The sequence below is a fragment of the Sus scrofa genome, chromosome 14, assembly GCF_054392235.1.
Source record: "Sus scrofa isolate SSC_HxYL_T2T_F1_AM1 chromosome 14, Sscrofa_HxYL_maternal_Yorkshire_Landrace_v2.0, whole genome shotgun sequence".
NCBI lineage: Eukaryota > Metazoa > Chordata > Mammalia > Artiodactyla > Suidae > Sus > Sus scrofa.
Genome location: NC_139396.1, coordinates 71493633 through 71513578, shown reverse-complemented (window position 1 = coordinate 71513578; position 19946 = coordinate 71493633). Strand labels below are relative to the sequence as shown.

Below are 19946 nucleotides of genomic sequence, written 5' to 3'. Positions count from 1 at the left end.
AAATTTTGAGAAATACCACATTTTTTCTTGGTACTTGGGTGTACTTATTCCTTTTCCCCCACTGTTTTTATTTCTCTGGTAGTTATACAGCAGAGCGTTAGGGTGAACGCCTGTACCCACTGTCTGGCTGAAGAAACATTCATTTAAAAATTTCATGGGTGGTTGGTGCTCACCATAAAAATGCCTGAATGTTGTTGAGGCGTGAAACTACCCTCCCCGCCTCGGCCTCAGCTTGGGCGGCACCTGGAGTAAGTTGCTTTGAGGGGGGCCATCCATTCCAGGTTCACCACCAGGTCCTTGGGCCCCCATGCCATTTATAGTGGCAAAGGCTGGGGTGGTCAGAGGCTGCTATCTGCCTGTTGCACCAGCTTTGTGGCCTCAGTGTTTGTCATATTTTTCATTGTTATTAATTATTATTTACACTTTTCCAGAAACTGGATGGGAGGTCGCTGATCAAACTGAACTTTGCAAAGAACAGTGAAGGTGAGTGACTCCTTTATAACCAGCCCTGGGATTGGCCTGTGGAGCCTGAGGCCCTGCCCTCACTGAGTCCTTGTTCCTTTCTGATCAGGCAGGACATTTGCTTTTAATTTCTCAAAGATGTAATACTTTCTTCTTAAACATTTGGGTAGTCTAGAGCTGGGGGGTGTTTGGGGCACTTCTTCCCACATGTGGGCCACGGGTGGCCTTTGTGGGCACAGCTGGGCCCCTCGGACACAGGCCCTGCCCGGCTGTGGCTCTGGTCTGGTCCCTGCTGGAGACAGAAACTACTTGGGCTGCAGCCCAGGGTGGGCGGCTCTGGGGCTGGTTTCTGCTCACCACTGATCATAAAGTCCAGCCCAGTCTTGGGGTCCCCCTGCTCTGCACCCCTCCTTGCTGTCCACTGTTCTGGTTGACCAGATTGCCTGTGCTGAGGTGACCTTGTAGACACTCTTTGCTTTTGGTTCTTTATGGGCAGTTCTCTGTGTTTTGGGGAGGTGCTTAAGCACTCAAGGCTGCCCGGCCCATGGCAGGTGCTGGCTCATGGTGAACCTTGGCTGTGAACCTTGGGGGACCAGAGCACGGCCCTCCCTGATGGGTAGAGCACCATGGGCTTCCGCTCAGAGCAGCTGCTTCAGGGAGGTCCACGGTATGTCCTCTTCCACAGATGTTTACTCAGTGCCTGCTGTGTGTAGAGAGCAAAACACGCAGGCCTCTCCCGAAGTGAAAGGAGGGAGGACATGGGACAGCGGATCCTTGTAGTGGGTCTGCTCCTGCGTGCGCCAGGGTCAAGTGAAGCAGGAGAGGATGCTGACACCAACAGAGTTTGAGTGGGACTCTTTTTTTTTTTGTCTTTTCTAGGGCTGCACACGTGACACATGGAGGTTCCCAGGTTAGGGGTCCAATTGGAGCTGCAGTCGCCGGCCCACGCCAGAGCCACAACGTGAGATCTGAGCCGCATCTGTGACCTACACCACAGCTCACGACAATGCTGGATCCTCAACCCACTGAGCAAGGCCAGGGACCGAACCTGCAACCGCATGGTTCCTAGTTGGATTCGTTAACCACTGCGCCATGATGGGAACTTCTGAGTGGGACTCTTGAGAGGAGCAGGGAGGGAGCCCTGTGGGGGAGGGGAAGGGGGGAGAGCATTCCAGGCAGAAGGCTCAGCCAGTGCAAAGGCCCTGAGGCTCAGCAAGGAGGCCGGTGCTGCTGGAACAGCATGAGTGGAGGCAGAAGTAGGGGTTGCAGTTAGGAGTGAGGTGAGATGGGGTACAGAGAACTTTCGAGAGATTGGCTTTTTTGGCTTTTTGTGTGTGTTTCAGTTGAAATCCTCAGGCACGGGAAAGTAGAGAGTGTTAACGGGCCGACCCCCTGCCCTCCGTCCAGCCCCCAGCTTCCACTCCCACCCGCGGCCACTGGGTGTCTGATTTTGTCTTTGCTGCCTCCCTGTGTCTGCCAGGTGGTTTGAAGCAAATTGCAGACATCATACCATTTCACGCTTAGTACTTCTCAGTGTTTGTCTAAAAGCTAGGAACTTAAATGACAATCACAATGCCTTGGTCACCCATAGAACGTTATAGGAGTTCCTTAGTGTCATTGACTGTCCATCCAGTGGTCAAATTCCCGGAATGCTTTCATCATTATTTTCCTGTGGTTTTGAAGTCAGGATTTTTGAGTCCACCCAGCTCTGGGGCTCTCATCTACTCATGTTCCCCCTTTTGCAGTGTATCTATGGGGACTTATTTGAACAGGCGCCTTGGCCGTGGTTGGGGGGTTGATGCCATAATCTGGGTGAGGGGCATGGGTGGTGAGGGGTTGAGCAGTGTTTGAAGGAAGGGCTACTGGTGGGTGTGAAGCGGTGCTAGGTCAAAGGAACAGTCCAGGTGAGCCTGGAAGGACGGCCTTCCCTGAGGGGTGGAGGCGGCCAGGGTGGCCACCGGGGTGGTTTGGGAGCTGATGGAGCCAAGTCCTTTGAGGATGGCTGTGCAGGGGTTGGGTTTTGTAGGCAAGAAGTTCATGCTATTGGAGGAGGGGGCCTGAGCAGCTGGCGGGCCCTTGAGGACCGGCTCTGGGCACGCTGACGGCATTCTGCCTCCTCCCTTTTCTGTCGGGCTGCCATCTGACCAGCCTCTCTGCCTGTGCCTTGTCACCAGGGAAGTACCACTGCCCGGTGCTCTTCACTGTGTTCACCAATAACAGTCACATCGTGGCCATCAAGACCACTGGCAATGTCTACGCCCATGAGGTGGGTTGTTGGAGCCCTGGGCTGGCACTTCCCCTGGGGCCCATGTACTGAGGACCTCCAGCACAGCCAGGAGAAGGCAGGGGCTGCCTGCGGCCTCCGGATCTGAACCAGACCACTGTTGCCCACTGAGCAGGTCCTCGTTCCCACAGGGGCGTGGGGACTGATTCCCACAGCGGTCCTGCTCTGGGGTTTGTACGTCCATCCCTGGAGGTTGCCTCCTTGGGGCTCGGGGTCCCAGATTCTTAGAGATGCATGGCTCGTTGGGAGACAGGTGTGACAGCAGTGTCTTGCCTGGGGCCCAGGAAGCTCCCCATCTCAGCACATGCCCATCCTCTCCTTTATCCTTTCTCCACCTCTGGGTGGGCGTGTGGGGCAGGCATTGTGACAGTGGACTTGTCCCGGCTGTAGGCAGTGGAGCAGCTAAACATCAAGGCCAAGAACTTCCGAGACCTGCTGACCGACGAGCCTTTCTCCCGGCAGGATATCATCACCCTCCAGGTGGGTGTCCCTGGGGCGGCCCCTCCCACCTCCATGTCCAGACAATGTGTGCTCAGGACCCTCAGCAAGCACAGGACATGCCCATAGGTGTAGCCCTGAGTGGGTTAGTGAGAAAATCGGGTGACCTGGATTCTTCTGGGCTGGGCCCATTCTAATCAGAGACCGACTATGGGGTCTGGCAGCCTGCTGTGTCCTCTGGCTTATGGCCAGAGGCACCCATTTGCTCTGTGCCGGTTAGTGAGCAGCTACGCTTGTGCCCCAGCTCCATCCCTGCTTGTGAACCTTCCCAGGGAAGAGCCCCACCCAACCTGGAGCCCCTGCAGCCGCCAGCCTCTGCCCTCCGGGCCCGGCCCCTCTTCCCGTGCACGCCGCCTTTGTGGCACAGCAGCTACGCAGCCCAGGACAGGTTTGGCTGTGGTGCCAGGCTCGCTGCCACATGTGTCCTTTTTGCCATAGGACCCCACCAATTTGGACAAATTCAATGTCTCCAACTTCTTCCATGTGAAGAATAACATGAAAATAGTAGACCCAGGTATGTACGGCTGGGGCTGGCCCAGGTGCAAGGGATTTGGCAAAGGGTCAGCACTCCTGGGCACAGTCACAGCGGGCAGGAGTCTCGCCTAGCTCTGCACAGGCCTTGTGTTTCCTGAGCCAAGGCTGCGTTCTTGCTTGGTGCCATCTGGGCCATCCTCGCAGTCAGGACTGGCTCCAGGGCCCCTCAGGTTCTCTGTATGGGCGGGCAGGCTCCGTGAGGGGTGGTGAGTGCACAAGGCCATCAGAGTCCCAACAGAGCAGAGACAGAGCGGCAGACATGCTTTCTTCCTCCACAGGCTCCTCCCAGGAGGATATGGCTGTTACAGAGGCTCTGGTCACATTGGCCCTGTGTCCTAGCTGGGTCTTCTTCCCCCACCCGCCGGTCTTTCCAGGGCCACACCCGCAGCACATGGAAGTTCCCAGGCTGGGGGTCAAATCAGAGCTGTAGCTGCCAGCCTACACCACAGCCACAACAACATGGGATCTGAGCCGCATCTGCAACATACACCACAGCTCACGGCAATGTCGGATCCTTAATCCACTGAGCAAGGCCAGGGATCAAACCTATGTCCTCATGGATGCCAGTCAGATTCGTTTCCATGAGCCACGATGGGAACTCCCCTAGCTGGGTCTTCTGTTCTCACAGTGGCTGTGGCCTCCCTTCCCTGTCATGACATCTGGGGACATTGCTGAGCTTGGCTGTTCACGGGCACCATGCTGTTTTATAGATGAAGAAAAGGCCAAGCAGGACCCATCTTATTATTTGAAAAACACAAACACGGAGACACGAGAGACGCTGCAGGAGCTCTACAAGGCATTCCAAGGGGACGAGGTGCTGGCGGCTACCATGAGGGTCCCTGAGAAGACGAAGGTGGACAAGCTCAATGCAGTGAGTAGGCAGAGGGGTGTGCTGTTGCCACCTCAGCCCCTCTCAGCTCCTGGGGATGGAACACGGATGGGTGCGCTGGGGCCACACAGGGGAGGGGGACTGAGCTGGGCATGTCTGCCCGTGCTCTGGCCCAAGTGGCCAGCCCGGAGCAGATGTGCTGGGTGGATGGCTGCCTGATGGCTTCAGTGGCTCCTCACCAGCTAGCAGCCTGGGTGTGTGAGTCTGTGGGCAGAGTCACTGCCCTGCAGAGCAGAACGCTCGGTGCCCAGAGCAGACCCAGGGTGCCAGGCTGCTGGGGGTAGGGAGCTGGTGGGACATGGTTGCCTGGTGCAAGCCCCTCCCAGGCCTCTGCTAGGCCCTCGCCTTCACAGCCCACACAGCTAAGGTTGGTCCTGAGGCCCCATCCGGCAGTGATGGCACCAGGATTTGCACCCTGACCTGTTCAGGCAGGGCCTCGTGAGCAGAGGGACACGGAGGAAGAGGGGCCTCTGAGGTTCACCCTCAAAGAATTATCCAGAAAACTTGGCACGGTACAGGAAGAAAGCTTGTGTTCCTCATCCTGCTTCTAACATGGTGGCTCCTTGGCTCCTAGCATTTATTTCTTTCTGATGGGAAGAAAACTTTTTTTTAACAGTGTTTTAAAAATTTTTATTAAGAAACCTTTTTTTTTTCTTTCTGCCTAGGCTAAAAAAAAAAAACATTGATCAAGGCTTATTATTATCTGTAAGAACTTGAAACGTTTAAGAAGAACTCAAGTTCCCAGTGCTCTGAACCCCAGTGGTGACCAGGCTTTGCCTGGTGTGTTTTTTGGGGTTTCTCTTGGTGTGAGAGCCTTGGCAGCTGGGCCTTCCTAAGGCCAGTGGGCTGCCAGCTCCCCGTGCTGTCTTGCCCATCCCTGGGAGGCTCCTGCTGGCACTGTAGGTGGTGGCCAGGGGCACACCCCTGGAGGGGAGGCACTGAGCCGGCCTGGGCAGCCGGCCTCCTGGTGTTGCTCAGCTGACACGGCTTCCTCTGCAGGCCCACTACTCTACCGGGAAGGTCAGCGCCTCCTTCACCTCCACTGCAATGGTTCCCGAGACCACGCATGAAGCAGGTAGTGGTCTAGCGGCCTTTGTCTCCATTGCCAGTGTTCAGTGGCCAAGGACGGGGCGCCCTGCCTCCCTGCCCCGTCAGCGCTACTCCATCCTGCCTGGGCTTCTCGGCTCATAGACACCTCCGGAGCAGCCAAGCAGGGATGGGCCCTGCTTTCGGCAGGCTTATGCCTGGGGTGGGGGTGGCTGTCCCCAGGGCTCACCTAGTGGCAAGAAGCCCTCCTGGTGCTGGGGCCACCCTGCCTCAGGCTCTAGCCCAAGCCCCCTTCCTCCTGTTCTTGGCTGGTCAGGCCACCCCCCAACCCCAACCCCTCCCCTCCTCCCTCCCCCAACACAGCCTGCCTCCCTTAATGGCTAAGCCCTTCCTTGCCCTGCCCTGGCTGCGCTGCCCTCCCCAGCTCTGGGGCCCTCCCAGCCAAGGGCAGGCAGCCAGGCATCTTGGGCCTCTGCTTGCAGCCGCCATCGATGAGGACGTATTGCGCTACCAGTTCGTGAAGAAGAAGGGCTATGTGCGGCTGCACACCAGCCATGGGGACCTCAACCTGGAGCTTCACTGTGACCTGGTAGGTGCACGCCCCTCTTCTTACTCCCTCAGGGGCCCGTAGCTGGGTGCCACCCTCCCTGGCACATTGCCGGCTCACCTTCCATGGCACGAGGACCCCAAGGGTGTCTCTGATCCTTGCATTGCTGCTGTGGCTTCACAGAGGCATCTGGCCTGTTTTGCAGACACCAAAAACCTGTGAGAATTTCATCAAGCTCTGCAAGAAGCAGTATTATGATGGCACAGTCTTCCACAGGTCCATCCGGAATTTTGTGGTGAGAGCCCCATGCTGGCCACAGAGGGCAATGCCTGTGGCCTGGGCCTGCTCCTCGGGCCAGAAGCCTATAGGCTAAGCCCTCTGGCCCCCAGCCCAGCCGACCACACGGGGCTTGTCGGGGGGACCTGAGGAGCAAGCAGCCAGGACTCACTAGCTTTTGTTCTTCCTGCAGATCCAGGGGGGTGACCCCACAGGCACAGGCACAGGTAGGTGCTGGAGCTGGGTGTGGGGACGGCCCACATGCTGTGTAGCCCACCGCCCCTCGCAAGCCCCTCAACCAGCCTACAGGGGGCCAGGTCTGCTCCCTCTCCCCGGGTGCTGCGACAGGAACCACTGGTCTCCTGGGCCCTTTGCTCCCTGTCCTGGGGGCTGAGCCCCTTGCAGGAACTCTGACGAGGCTCCCTGGGAGCTCCATGCAGATATCTGAGCTGGACCACATGCGACCTGGCCACTGTTGCTGCCATGCGCTCCCTCCTCTTCCAGGCGGGGAGTCCTACTGGGGAAAGCCCTTCAAAGACGAGTTCCGGCCCAACCTCTCACACACAGGCCGAGGGATCCTCAGCATGGCCAACTCAGGGCCCAACACCAACAAGTCTCAGTTGTGAGTCCGAGGGCGGCCATGGGGGTCGCCTGGGGGGGGGTGCTTGGGGAGGGGCCGCTCCTGCAGGCTCCCTGTCAGCCCCGCCCTCAAGTTGTGGCGACCTGAATCTAGTCTGGAGAGTGTGGGGACACGTCCAGAGCTCCCTACATGCTAGGTGTGTACACCTCTGTGTAAAACGAGTACTCCACAGGGTGCAGGTGTGGGTGCGGGCGGCCAGGGCCCAGGGACCACGTGAGAGGTAGAGAATCCTGCCGGAGCACCCACCTGGGTCCTGGTAGGTCTAAGCTTTGGTGCTGAGAGGGTGAGAATGGGCCAGAAGTCCAGGTTTGGGCATCCCTGTGTGGCACCGGGAGCCATGGGACTCAGCCTGGCGGAGGGGAGTGTTTTCCCAAGAGCCACATACTGCTGGAGGTTGGTGTGGGCACCCCAGGCTACTGATGGCACGTTTGAGGGCGGTTGGAGGGGCGGCTTCTGTGTTTGCTGGGTCGCCTGCAGAACTACCTGGCTTAGGGGGTCGGGCCCCAGGCGGGTTTTTTGTCTCTTTTGGTCATTCTTCTCTAGGAGCTTTATGATTCCTTATCTGCATTTCAAGTATCTTTTTTTTTTTTTTTTTTTTTTTTTGTCTTTTGTCTTTTTAGGGCTGTACCCGTGGCATATGGAGGTTCCCAGGCTAGGGGTCTAATCAGAGTTGTAGCCGCCGACCTACGCCACAGCCACACCAGATCCGAGCCGCGTCTGCGACCTACACCACAGGTCACAGTAACACTGCCTCCTTAACCCACAACGAGTGAGGCCAGGGATTGAACCCGCAACCTCATGGTTCCTAGTCAGATTCGTTTCCACTGCGCCATGACGGGAACTCCCCAAGTATCTTCCAGAGTTTAAAAGCTTCGTGGGAAGGTAGCACAACTTCTTACCTATTCTGCGTCCAGCCTGTCTCTCGTGTGGCATTTCCCATTGTGCCTAAGGAAGCCCCACCTCCCCCACTCCATGCAAGTCTGGGGAAGCTGTAGAAGGCTTGCTTCTGGGCCTCTCGTTTCTCCATGGCGTTTGTGTGTGGACGTGAGCACCGCGTTTCTGCGTCCCCCTGCCTCAGGTGGGTTGCAGACTTTTTGGTGAGGTTGTCCGTCATAGCAGTCTCACCCCGGCAGCTTCGGCTGGTTGGCCCTGGGCAGTGGTGGAGCCAGGGAGGGGCTGGGACCATGCCTGTGGGGAGCCCCCGAAGGGTGGAACATGCTCTCGTGCCCTGTGGGCTGCTCCCCTAGCTCAGGTAACTTGTTCTCGTGATGTTCCCATAAATCCTCCAGCAGGGCCTCCGCAGAGAAGGCACCCCGCAGACCCCATCCTTCTGCACCCATGTGACATGTGCCTGCCCCTGTAGGACACTTTGTCACTCACCCTGGCTCTCTGTGCCAGGCTGTGCAGTAGTTCTAGAAGGCAGGGCCACCCTCACTGTGTCCACATCATCTTGGCTTGACTTGCTTGCTTACTCTCTAATCAGGATGTTATTCCACTTGGAGTGATGTGATTTGTATGTCTTTATTTTTTTCTGTGGCTAAGAGTCTATTCCCCAGTTGCAGGCAGTACCCTTTTCATCCTCTGACATGTGTTTTAGAAGGAGGGGCCTGAGGAGTTCCTGTTGTGGCGCAGTGGTTAACAAATCCGACTAGGAACCATGAGGTTGCGGGTTCGATCCCTGCCCTTGCTCAGTGGGTTAACGATCCAGCGTTGCCATGAGCTGTGGTGTAGGTTGCAGACGCGGCTAGGATCCTGTGTTGCTGTGGCTCTGGCGTAGGCCGGTGGCTACAGCTCCGATTCGACCCCTAGCCTGGGAACCTCCATATGCCGCGGAAGCGGCCCAAGAAATAGCAACAACAACAAAGACAAAAAAGACCAAAAAAAAAAAAAAAAGAAGGAGGGGCCTGTGGTTTTGTAGTTCTCTTCACACGGGTCCCCTGCCTTCTTGAGTAAAGCTACTCCTTAAGGGTTGTATGGTTTGTGATCTTTAGGCAAATGGGATTTTTTTTTTTTCTTTTTTCCTATTGTCTTTTTAGGGCTGCACCCATGGCATATGGAGGTTCCCAGGCTAGGGGTCAAATCGGAGCTACAGCTGCTAGCCTACACCACAGCCATAGCCACGCCAGATCTGAACCGCGTCTGTGACCTACACCACAGCTCATGGCAATGCCAAATCCTTAACCCACTGAGCAAGGCCAGGGATCGAACCCGCAACTTCATGGCTCTTAGATTCGTTTCCGCTGCGCCATGATGGGAACTCTGCAAATGGGACTTTTTCTCCCCTAATTCTGGGTGATTATTGCTCATGTAGTGAAAAACTAGTCTATATCCAGACACTTTGTCAGATTCTGTTCATTTTCCATTAGTTTTTACTGTGAGTATCTGGGTTTGGGGGGGCATCCTCTCCTCTGGTGTGAAGTCCCCTCTGTCGCGCTACAAGGGGAAGGCGTAGGTCTCAAACTCCCCACTGATGCACACACTGTCCCTTCGTCTGATCTGGTTCATCCTTGGGTGAGGCTGCCAAGTTGGTGGACACTTAGCATCTTGCCACTGGGTCGTGTGCTGTGATTGTAGCCACTGGACCTTGCTGGCTGGACTGCAGACTGTGCCTCTGTCTCCAGTGGGCGTGGCTGGGGCATGTGCACTGGTTTGATGGGTCTGAGTGTGGCGCCTTACAGCCTGGGGCAGGGCAGCAGCTGCTGTGGGATCGCTGGGCAGGGCGGCATGTGGAGTGCTCTGCTGGCCCCTTGGCTGCACCTCACAGGCCTGTTGGTAGTTGACATTCAGCCAAAATGAGCCTTGTCCATCTCTGATTCCCCCACCCCTCGCCTCGCCCCCATTCCTGGCTATATCTGTACCTGTCCTTTCTCAGGGCCCACGAAGGGGTCTGTGGTCAGTTTCAGTTTTCACCTTGAACTGCTCCTTCCTAGCTTCTTTCTCTCCTTTCTCACCTTTGCGTCTCTGCCACTGAGGTGTCGGCGACTGCCCTGTGGAGTGTGTGCATCTCCTGCCCACTGCTCGCTGCTGCAGCTGTCAGTGTGCTCCTGGTGGGGCTGTGTGGGGCGGCGGGGCCACCTGGAGGCAGGGCCACATAGGGGTGGTAGTTGCTCTGCAGGGTGTTGGTGGGGCTGGGAGGGGTAGTTGGTGGTGTTACCTTTTGTTATTGTTTCTAATTCTGGCTTAAGTAGCAAAGAACACTGCTATTGGATCTGTGGTGTTCTTTTTTTTGTTTTGTTTTTTTGTCTTTTCTAGGGCCACACCTGCGGCATATGGAGGTTCCCAGGCTAGGGGTCTAATTGGAGCTGAAGCCACTGGCCTACACCACAGCCATAGCAACTCAGGATCTGAGCCACATCTGTGACCTACACCACAGCTCACGGCAATGTCGGATCCTTAACCTACTGAGCAAGGCTAGGGATCGAACCTGCAACCTCATGGTTCCTGGTCGGGTTTGTTAACCACTGAGCCACAACAGGAACTCCCGGATATGTGGTGTTTTTCTTTATATCTAATATTGTGCTTTGTCTTTCAAAGAACTAACTTTAGGCTTTATTGCCCTTGTGTTCTGTCTTGGTTTCCCTTTTATTGTTTTTCTGTTTCCCTCCTAGTCCTTCAGGTTTATATCCTCTCTTCAGTTTCTTTCTTTCTTTTTTCTTTTTTTTTGTCTTTTTGCCATTTCTTGGGCCGCTCCCGCGGCATATGGAGGTTCCCAGGCTAGGGGTCGAATTGGAGCTGTAGCCACCGGCCTACGCCAGAGCCACAGCAACACAGGATCCTAGCCACGTCTGCAACCTACACCACAGCTCACGGCAACACCGGATCGTTAACCCACTGAGCAAGGGCAGGGACCAAACCCGCAACCTCATGGTTCCTAGTCAGATTCGTTAACCACTGCGCCACAACGGGAACTCCCTCTTTCTTTTTTTTAAAATCTTTTTTAGCCACCCCATGGCATATGGAGCTCCTGGGCCAGGGATCAGGTTGGAGCTGCAGCTGCTGGATCCTTTAACCCACTGTGCCGGGCTGAGCATCGAGCCTGTGTCCTCCTCCAGAGATGCCACCTATCCTGTTATGCCCCACCCGGCATCTCCTTAGTTTCTTTAACTGTTAGAAATGAAAACAGGAGACCCACATGGTGGCTGGAGGTGGGGGCTGAACAATTTTTGAAGGCTGATGATTGGTGGGCTCAGGAGTGTGCTCCCTGTGTGGCTGGTGACACATGTCGATAAAACTTGGTCTCTTGTGGGCTGTGGGGACGTAAGGGCCTCACACCACTTCTCTAGAGACCACTCTGTGCCCTTGTGGGCTCTGACCAACCCCATACGCCCCTTCTCGTGTCTGTCTGCTCCACCCTCTCTGCTTTCAGCCTCGAAGATTCATGAAGCTCTGAAGCAGTCTTTTTCATGTCGCATACCTAGATCTTGGTTTATTTTGATTCAGCCCAACAGTCCTAAGTGTGCGCTCACCATTCCAGTTGCCGCTGCTTCCTGTGACCATAGCTTTTGCTTTCTCCTCTGTTGTCCTATCCTTTGCTTCGCTCCTCCTGCTCTGGAAGCTGATGTCTTCCTTGGGCTCTTAGGTCAGAAGCCGTCTGCATCTCAAGTCTGAAGTTACTGCTTTGCATCCCTCCTTCCGGTCACCCTGGCCATCTCGCCCAGGCATCTTCTCAGGGAGTTTCATTTGCCTGTTTTTATACCAAATCAGAGGTGAAAGTTTTTGAGGCTAGGCCTTATATTCATTCCTGTGTGTCTCCACGTCCCTACCCTTTCTGCTCCTTGCTTCCTTTCTTCCAGTTCAGTATTTGCAGTCCTGGGATGGGTATCTGCCCCACGGGAGGCTGGCAGCAGCCAGGCCTGGAGGCAGGACCCTGCCCCCTCCCAGGATGCCTGCCTGGTGGGGGGCCTGGCAGGGGCTGGCGGTGAATGACACCAGCTTCATCGCCTGACCCTTACCATGCCCTGACGGCGGTCTCCTTCTCCAGCTTCATTACCTTCCGCTCCTGCGCGTACCTGGACAAGAAGCACACCATCTTTGGGCGGTAAGGAGCTGTGCACGGCAGGGCGGGCGGTCTCCTTCCCCCTGGGCGCCCTCGCTGCCTGCCACCAGGCTGGCCCTGCTATCACACCGGTGGGGATATAGGGCTGCTCTGGGATGGGGAAGCCTGGCCCTCCAGACTGCGGGCTCAGCAGAGGAGATTGCTCTGCGCCCTGGCTGGCTATCCTGTCCCTTGAGTGACTCTCAGTCTGGAGTCTGGGCCTTCCTGCCCCTCCATCTCTTGTCCAGGGCTTGGCACTCTTCCGGAGGAGGCCCAGGTGCTGTTCCCTGCTTTGCGGCTTCATGGTCTGTCACAGCCCAGCTCTGGGTGTTGCTATAGACATTACACAGTCAGTGAGTGGGAACATGTCCTAGTAAATCTTTACTGACAGAGCCAGCAGCCTGCTGACCTCATTCTTGCTGCTCCTTCAGCCCCTCATCTCCTGGGCCTACTGGCCTGCGGGGGGCCTTGGCCTGTGGGGGAGCCCTTCTCGGCATTCTCAGGTGCCCCATCATTGTCGTCCTACTGCAGGGTCGTTGGAGGCTTTGACACACTGACAGCCATGGAGAATGTGGAGAGCGACCCCAAAACTGACCGCCCCAAGGTATGTGCCAGTCCTTGGGCAGGGCGGGGGTCGGGGCCCACTGCCGCCCGCTGGCCCTGCTCATCCTTCTTGCCATTGCCAGGAGGAGATTCGCATCGACTCCACCACAGTGTTTGTGGATCCCTACGAGGAGGCTGACGCTCAGGTGAGGGGGCCCTCAGGGGCGGCCCAGTCCTGCCCCCGCCCCAGGAGTTCGCCGCACCCAGTTCAGGGGGTTCAGGCCAGCCATTGCCTCACCAGATTGCTGAGGAGCGGAAGAAGACGCAGCTGGAGGCAGAGGCCCCAGAGAGCACAGCCAAGCCAAGCCAGCCCAAGCAGGGGAGCCAGGGTCCCCAGACGTACCGCCAGGGGGTGGGCAAGTACATCAGCCCAGCGGTCACGTGAGTGTCCATGGTGTCCTCCTGGGTCAGAGCCCTGAGGCTTCTGTGCGGGATGGAGGGATGGGGGATTTGGGGTGGGGGTGCGTGCAGCTGAGGGCTCCCCACTTGAGGGCCTGGCACCCATGCGGCGATGGAACCTGCTGCTGCTTTTCCCAGGAAACGGGTAGCAGAGGAAGAAGCATCAACCAGTGCAGCTGCCCCAGGGGCCAAGAAGAGGCCCAGCCGAGGCTTCGGGGACTTCAGCTCATGGTAACAACGGGCCTGCAGCTTGGGATCCTGGTAAGGACACAGGGCTGGGGCCTGTTGCACGGTCCCCTTTCTCATCCCTGGGAGCCACATGTCATATCCTCCCTTCTTTGGCAGAGGGGTCTAGCTAGCCCTTAGACTGGTGTGGGGTGGAAGGAAGGGCTGTGTCTGCTGATCCATGTCCACCCATCCCTGATTCTGTCATCTTCTCAGGGATGTCCTGTCCGCTTGGTGTGTCCTTCAACCAGCAGTATCACCTGGGACCTGGTTAGAGATTCGGGGGCAGGACTCCTGACACCGATCAAGCCAGAGGACCCTGGACTAGAGCTTTGATGTTTCTTTCAAAAACTTTTTCTGCTGCCTCTTGCTTAGGCTCACTGGGTTTTCCCAGCTCATCCAGCAAGGGTCACGGGCCCTCAGCCTGGGCTCCCCTCTGCCTTGGTCTGGAGGGCAAGGCCAGCCAGCTCCCAGGCCCCAAGCTGCTGTGTCTTCACCCAGCTTCTCTCCATCTCAGGGCCCGGCCTTGTGCTCCAGCGCTGATCCACCCGCCTGCTCGGGCTTCCTGGGTGCCACGCCAGCGTTTTCCCATCTTTCTATTAAAGATCTTCATAAAGCCTGGCCATCCTGTTCCCTTCATTCTGCAGGCTTCTGACCTGACACCGCTACCTCAATTTTCCAGAAGTACCTGCAGGAGCTCGGGGACAGCTGCCTCCTCCCAGGACCCCATCTCTCTCTGCTGCGAGGCCCATAGGCACTGCCACCCCTTACCTGCTCCCAGTGCCCGTGTCCTAGGCCAGCACAGCTGCCACCCCCCATTTCTTTCCTTCCCTCCTCGTCCCAAAGCTCACAGGAGCAGGTCATGACAGCTCTTACTTCTAGAATGTACCAGGCCTCCTCCCATCTCACTTCCCTTCTTCGAGCCTGGCGTGCACCTCCACACTGATAACAGCATCTTCCCCACTCGGGTAGGCCCCCACCCATGACTCAGCTGGGGACCACCCCACCTCCCCTCCCAGCTACAAATTGATAACACACGTGTGTGAGGCTTACCCACGGTTCTGCATCAGACCTGGGTGTGCAGGGAGGAGACGCTGGACTGGGCATGGTGACAGCCAGTGTAAATGCCACTAGGGGGCGCCTCCTTGGGGCTCGTGGACCCCTGGGGCAGGTGGTCTTATCCCTCAGACTGGTGACGCTACTGACCAGGAGACGTTGGGTGCCAGAAGCTTTATTTTTGAACCTCACACAGATGACAGAGGGCTGGACATGGGACGAGGGCAGCTTTTCGCATGGGCTCCACAGACCCGCTCGGCAGGCAAGCCTTCTAGCTGGCCTGGGCTTCTGTCCCTCCATCTGTCCAGCGGCTGTGCCCACCTGCCCTGAGGGAAGTCCGGCCCCCCTGGGCAGCAGGCCCATAGTGCTGCTCACAGTGGGAGGACAGGCCTGCCCAGAGCCTTTGCCTTTACATTTCTGTAGGTTGGTGTATAACTGAGATTAGTTTTCTAGATACTGAAAATGCTCAGATTTTGTAAGTCCCTGGTGAGGTCATCAGGTAAATTAAAGGACTTTTGAAACAATTCCCATTTCTGATCCTTTCTAATATATCTGACAGATGCCATCAAGAGTAAGTGTTAAAGTATAAAAATACTATATATATATTGTATAAAACAGCAACAGAACTAAGTTACATTTCTAAAGCAGATGTATTGTGCAGAGGACACTACATAGTGTAACAAATGCATTTATAATCCTGGCATCACCTCCCACTCTTTTCAAGGAAAAAATATCTTAAATAATTTAAATAAAAGCCGTGGGGTAGTATTTACCGTTTAGGAATTTAAGAGGGTGGAACATCCCAGCACTTTGCTAGCACATCTGGCTGTGGTCTCATGAGTACCCTTCCTGGAAGCCTGCTCACGGTCAATTCATTTGGTTTCAAATGGAGCTTGGATTTTGCAGAAGATCAACAAAAAAAGTGGTAAGAGTTTCTGTTGGTGTCAATTATGAAAACACAAAAGTAACCATGGACCACTGATAGAAATGCTTCAGTGCCACCACCGAGATGGTACAAAACCAAAGTGCTCAAGTCAGAGGAGCAGTGACTGTGCCCAGAACATACAAAAGCTATAAATCTGAGTATGTACAGAGATCGGGCAGAGGAACTGGAGATTCCTTGGGGTCTGAGAGCATCTTTCGGGGGAGCATGCTGGCCACAGGCCAAGGCTCAGGGAGGAGCCCAGCGAGAAGGGAGACGCCAGCTCAGAAACTCATATTCACTCCTCCAGACAGGTGCAGGCCAGGCCTTCAAGGGTTCACTGAGGACCAGGCTGAGGGTGGCTGCTGTTTCCTGGGGCCCTAGATCTGAAGCCTCCTGGGTGACAGGGCCCAGCTCACAGGGCAGCAGAGCTCCTGCAGCTGGAGGCCTAGCTGGGCTGAGCACTTCCTCGGCACCTCGAAATGCATCCAGGCCTGCTGGGCACAGCATGGACAACCCTGCACTCAGGACAGCCAGGCTGCGAGTCGTAGATGGAGTGCCAAAGGGAAGCCTAGGTGAGTGGCTGGGCCAGACCCCCAGGATCCTGATGTACCAGCGGGGACTTGGGACCCAGGGTAGGCTGGGGTCGGGGAGGGGCCTTTTCTGACCGGTTGACAGTGCCTGCTCCATCCCCAACTAGCTCCAGCTTGTGGCCATGGGACCAGCTTTGTCTAAGGGAGCTTCAGAGCTGGCCCGCTGCCCTCCTCTTTCCCTGTCCCTGGCTCTTCCTGTCCCTTGGCCTGGGGTCCCGGGGTCTCATGCCACAGTGACGACACTGAAGACCCCAAGACGCCAAGAGTGGCGGGCCAGGTTGACACTGAAAACCAAAATTAGGAATGCTTTTTGGCCTCCCTTCTCTGCAAAATGCCAAAACCCCTGTGCAGTGCCCACGCCCTGCTGAGGCATGGGTGGGTCGGAACTTGAATGTGAGGCAAAAATGCAGGACTTGGGAGGCTGCTGGACCCCATCTGTCAGCTGACGGGACAAAATGTCTTCAGAGCTTAAACCTGTCTTGCAACTTATCCTTTTCTGAAAAACTTTTCAAACAAACTGGCAAATCTTAAGTTTGTGAGTTTGTCCTGTTTTGGCCTCTTTCATATGCAAAAAAAAAAAAAAAAAAAAAATCTTCAAGTACATCGGAGCAGGAAAGGAAATCCAATTTTACTTGGTCCAGTGCTTTAAACTGTAAGCCATGGACCAGCCAGCTGCTCAGTGCCCCACATGGAGTCCCCAGTGGAGCCTGCCAGGGTCCAACTTTGCTAATGACTCCTTCGCTCACTTTCTAGATTAAGGAGCCAGTGGCTTCAATAAACAAGATGATCCATTAGACACATTTCTCTATTTATAGCTTATCTAAAATGCTATCAGTGGTGTCCTCCTAAAAAACACCCTTGGTGCATAGATTCATAGACTGCTTCCAGAAGAATCCTAAGTCAGCACGGCCCTCACAGATCATCTGTCAGAGGAACAACCCATGTGTCCTGCGAACTGGGGAGGGAGTGGCTCTCATACCTTCACCCCAAACAAGAGGGGAGACTGGCCCTCTGAAGCTACCCTGCCTGTGGTCTCTAGAGGTGGGGTTTGGTCTTCTATGAGTATGAAAGAGCATGGCCAGACACTACCATAAAGGCATTGGTTAAAAGAAGGTATTAACTAGATGGGCAAGTCATCAGTCAGTTAAGTCTTTCGCTTGATCTTGAGAAGTTAAAAAAAAGTCATTGAAACATCTCAGAAACAACTGTGTACGTGAAGAGGACACAGACGGGAGGGACACCTTACCCACAGGATGGGCCATAGAGGCCAGCCTTCGAGGCTCAAGGTCAAGAAATACTGTCACCCAGAGGTTCCCATTGCATTTACCGTCTTTCAGAAAATAGGATTCAAAAGGGAACAGGAAGTTTCCACTTTACTCCCAACCATTGTCTTTGATCATGTGAGCAAGCTCAATGATAAATTTTCCTTCCTTATATTTCTGACTGCTTTCAAAGGCATGTTCCTGGAAAAAAGAGAAGAAGTTTCAGGGCAGAATCTCTGTCAATTTTCAACTTCAGTCCCATCTGCCCAGAAAACAATTGTAGTACCACGTCTCCCCACAGGCTCCCTGTGCCTTGCGGACCAGGGCTGTCTCAGTGACCCGCCCGAGGGCAGCACAGATCTACCTGGACTCTGAGTGACAGTTAAACTTGTAGGGAACTATCAATGCAAGCTTGCTACAAGCACTGGCCATGGTCGGGGGAGCAGAGCTCAGGGTAAAGGGGAGTAAGGCCTCTGGGGTCACACCTGATAGAGGAGGCCCTTGGCGGGGTGGCACACATTGGCTGCAGAGACAATTCCCATAACGAGGCCCCCAGTGCTAGAGTTTGGGGTAGGGGACACAGGACCCCAGGCAGGTCCCTGGTAGGGGTCCACGTGCTGCAGAGGAGTCTGCTGCGAGAGTGACTGCAGAGTCACCTTCACTGCACTAGCCTCCCTGCCCTGGTGCAGGTACCCTCAGCAGTTCCCATCACCCCTTGGCATGTTGTTTGCATGGTGTTTGTTCCCCTGACCGGGCAACTCACATATTTCCACCCAAGTGTGGTCTTGCAGTTCTCGCAGTAGATGTCCGCCACGGCGTGCAGGCCGGTGAGAAGGACCCGCTCCTCCGCAGGGCCGCAACCCACATTCACCCTGTGGGGAGGGAGGTGCTGGGACCTGCCATTGCCTCTGGGCCCGCAGCGGTATCCTTCCTGAGTATCCCTCCCTGCCCAGCTCCCATATGTCCCAGGGTTTGGGGGGCTGTGGGGAGGTGCCCTTGGTCCTGCTGTCACCTGAGAAGTCCCATCCGCCCGCAGGGGGAGCAGGAGCAGCAATACTCACACAGAATTGAAGAGGTAGGCTCGGCCCTGACTCCCCTGAAAGGACTGCAAAGGAAAAGGGGGTTTTAGGCCATTGTGGGGATTAAAGTGATGCCAAGTTTTGCATTTTGGGTTGAAAGTGGAGGAGCTACGTGTCAGGCCTATGACCTCGATGTGAGTGGGGGCTGCCTGGCAGGACCAGTGAGCATCAGTGCTCCCCTGATGGGGCCCCAGGGCTCTGCCAGGATGGGATGCACCACCATCTGTCAGAGATTAAGGCCAAGGGGAGGTTTCCATTCTTTTCCATTTGAAATTTTTTGGTTTTTTGGCCACAGTAAACAGCAAGTTCCTGGGCTAGGGACCAAACCTGTGCCAAAGCAGTGACAACACCAGATCCTTAACCAGCTGACCCACGAGGGAACTCCTCCATTGAAAATTTTAAGTCAGCCCAAGACGACTCCTTTCTTTGAGGAAAGCTCTCAGCACATTCACACACTCTTGAGATGACCAAGGAGGCAGCAGAGGACATTTGTGCCCCCTTGACACTCTGGCCAATTCCAGATTTCATGGCCATAGGAACCAGGGGCCACACCAGATGGGGTTGCCAGGCTCAAGTGACCAAATGGGACAGAGAGACCTCAGAGATAATCTGAGAAATGTAAACCAAACATGCACCTTTGGTTTTTGCCTGTCACGCAGGCCGAGCTCATAGGCTGTGATCAAAGCCGCCTGGGGCAAAGGAGATAGTCTCCACCTGCAAAGGGCACATGCAGAGACCCAGCAAGCCCACTGCTGAGGAGAATGTGCCAGAAAGAGCCACTAGATCAAAGGCAGGAAGTAGCAAGAGAGGAAGATCAGGACAAATCGGGGACAGGGACAGATAGGTTGCGAGTGGGTGTGCAAAGACAGCTGTAAAACACTGCCAGCTGTGAAATGACAAAAACAGACATTACACACCAAACCGCCAACCATGAGAACTCAGGAATGGCTGTGGGGTGAGGAGGAAATGGCAGGTCCTGTCTTCACATCATGGACACAGCCACAGTTAAGGAGGGCAGAGCTCCAGCTGACCCTCTGTCCACATCTCACCGGAGCAGAAGTGAAGCCTGCATTTCAAGTCCTGACCTCAGGGCCTCTTCACTGCAGCCTAGAACCTGGCCTCAGGCCAGCAGTACTTTGGTTTAAGAATCAGCGCTCAGATTTGGAAGCAGCCTTCCCTCAAGTGGCTTTTGAGGCTTAGGAATGTTTGATGTCCAATCTGACAAAGAATCATCCTCCTCAGCCTTCAATTTTCCAGCCTGATTTTCCAACTCCCCCACCTATTCAGCAAGTCCCTCTTTTTTCAACAGGGCTTGGTAACCTGATCTGATCTGTGGTTCAGACTTGGGCCAGCCTGACCCGAGCACAAAAGTAGCCACAGTCGATATATCAATGGATAAGCACAGCTACAATCCCCCAGAACCATGCATGAGTGGGTGTGGCTGGCAGGACCTGTGGACAGTCTGCATAGTGCACAGCTCAGCAGCAGCCAGAGGCTCCCTGGGCTGGATCACCTGTTAGTGCAATGGAGACCCAGAAGCTTGTGAAGCCCAGCCTCACAAGCTGGGTTACGGGAGAGCAGTGCAAGGGAGGAGA

The 19946-nt window shown here is 55.4% G+C and overlaps 2 protein-coding genes across 19 annotated transcripts in view; one reads left to right on the top strand and one right to left on the bottom strand.

Annotated features, from left to right (window-relative positions):
• PPIL2 (peptidylprolyl isomerase like 2) overlaps window positions 1–15019 on the top strand; it is a 24467-nt gene extending 9448 nt beyond the window's left edge. For 2 of the 14 annotated variants that reach the window (XM_084994053.1, XM_005670916.4), the window contains 16 exons: window positions 432–483; window positions 2637–2728; window positions 3137–3226; window positions 3683–3758; window positions 4489–4649; window positions 5667–5742; window positions 6197–6303; window positions 6467–6556; window positions 6731–6764; window positions 7042–7159; window positions 12159–12215; window positions 12744–12816; window positions 12899–12961; window positions 13057–13196; window positions 13353–13475; window positions 14087–15019. In XM_084994053.1, coding sequence (XP_084850179.1) covers window positions 432–483; window positions 2637–2728; window positions 3137–3226; window positions 3683–3758; window positions 4489–4649; window positions 5667–5742; window positions 6197–6303; window positions 6467–6556; window positions 6731–6764; window positions 7042–7159; window positions 12159–12215; window positions 12744–12816; window positions 12899–12961; window positions 13057–13196; window positions 13353–13449 — 1326 coding nt within the window. In that variant the 3' untranslated portion in view covers window positions 13450–13475; window positions 14087–15019. Of the gene's footprint in view, window positions 1–431; window positions 484–2636; window positions 2729–3136; window positions 3227–3682; window positions 3759–4488; window positions 4650–5666; window positions 5743–6196; window positions 6304–6466; window positions 6557–6730; window positions 6765–7041; window positions 7952–8091; window positions 8256–9371; window positions 12216–12743; window positions 12817–12898; window positions 12962–13056; window positions 13197–13352; window positions 13476–13655 lie in introns of those variants that run through there. The other 12 variants (XM_021072281.2, XM_005670915.4, XM_003132990.5 and 9 more) reach the window with 10 other exon arrangements.
• Window positions 14655–19946, bottom strand: part of YPEL1 (yippee like 1) — an 18066-nt gene continuing 12774 nt past the window's right edge. For all 5 annotated transcript variants that reach the window (XM_084994083.1, XM_084994082.1, XM_084994085.1 and 2 more), the window contains 3 exons: window positions 18334–18377; window positions 18036–18144; window positions 14655–17473 (listed from right to left, as the gene is read on the bottom strand). In XM_084994083.1, the coding sequence (XP_084850209.1) occupies window positions 17384–17473; window positions 18036–18144; window positions 18334–18377 (243 nt within the window). In that variant the 3' untranslated portion in view covers window positions 14655–17383. The remainder of the gene's footprint in view (window positions 17474–18035; window positions 18145–18333; window positions 18378–19946) is intronic.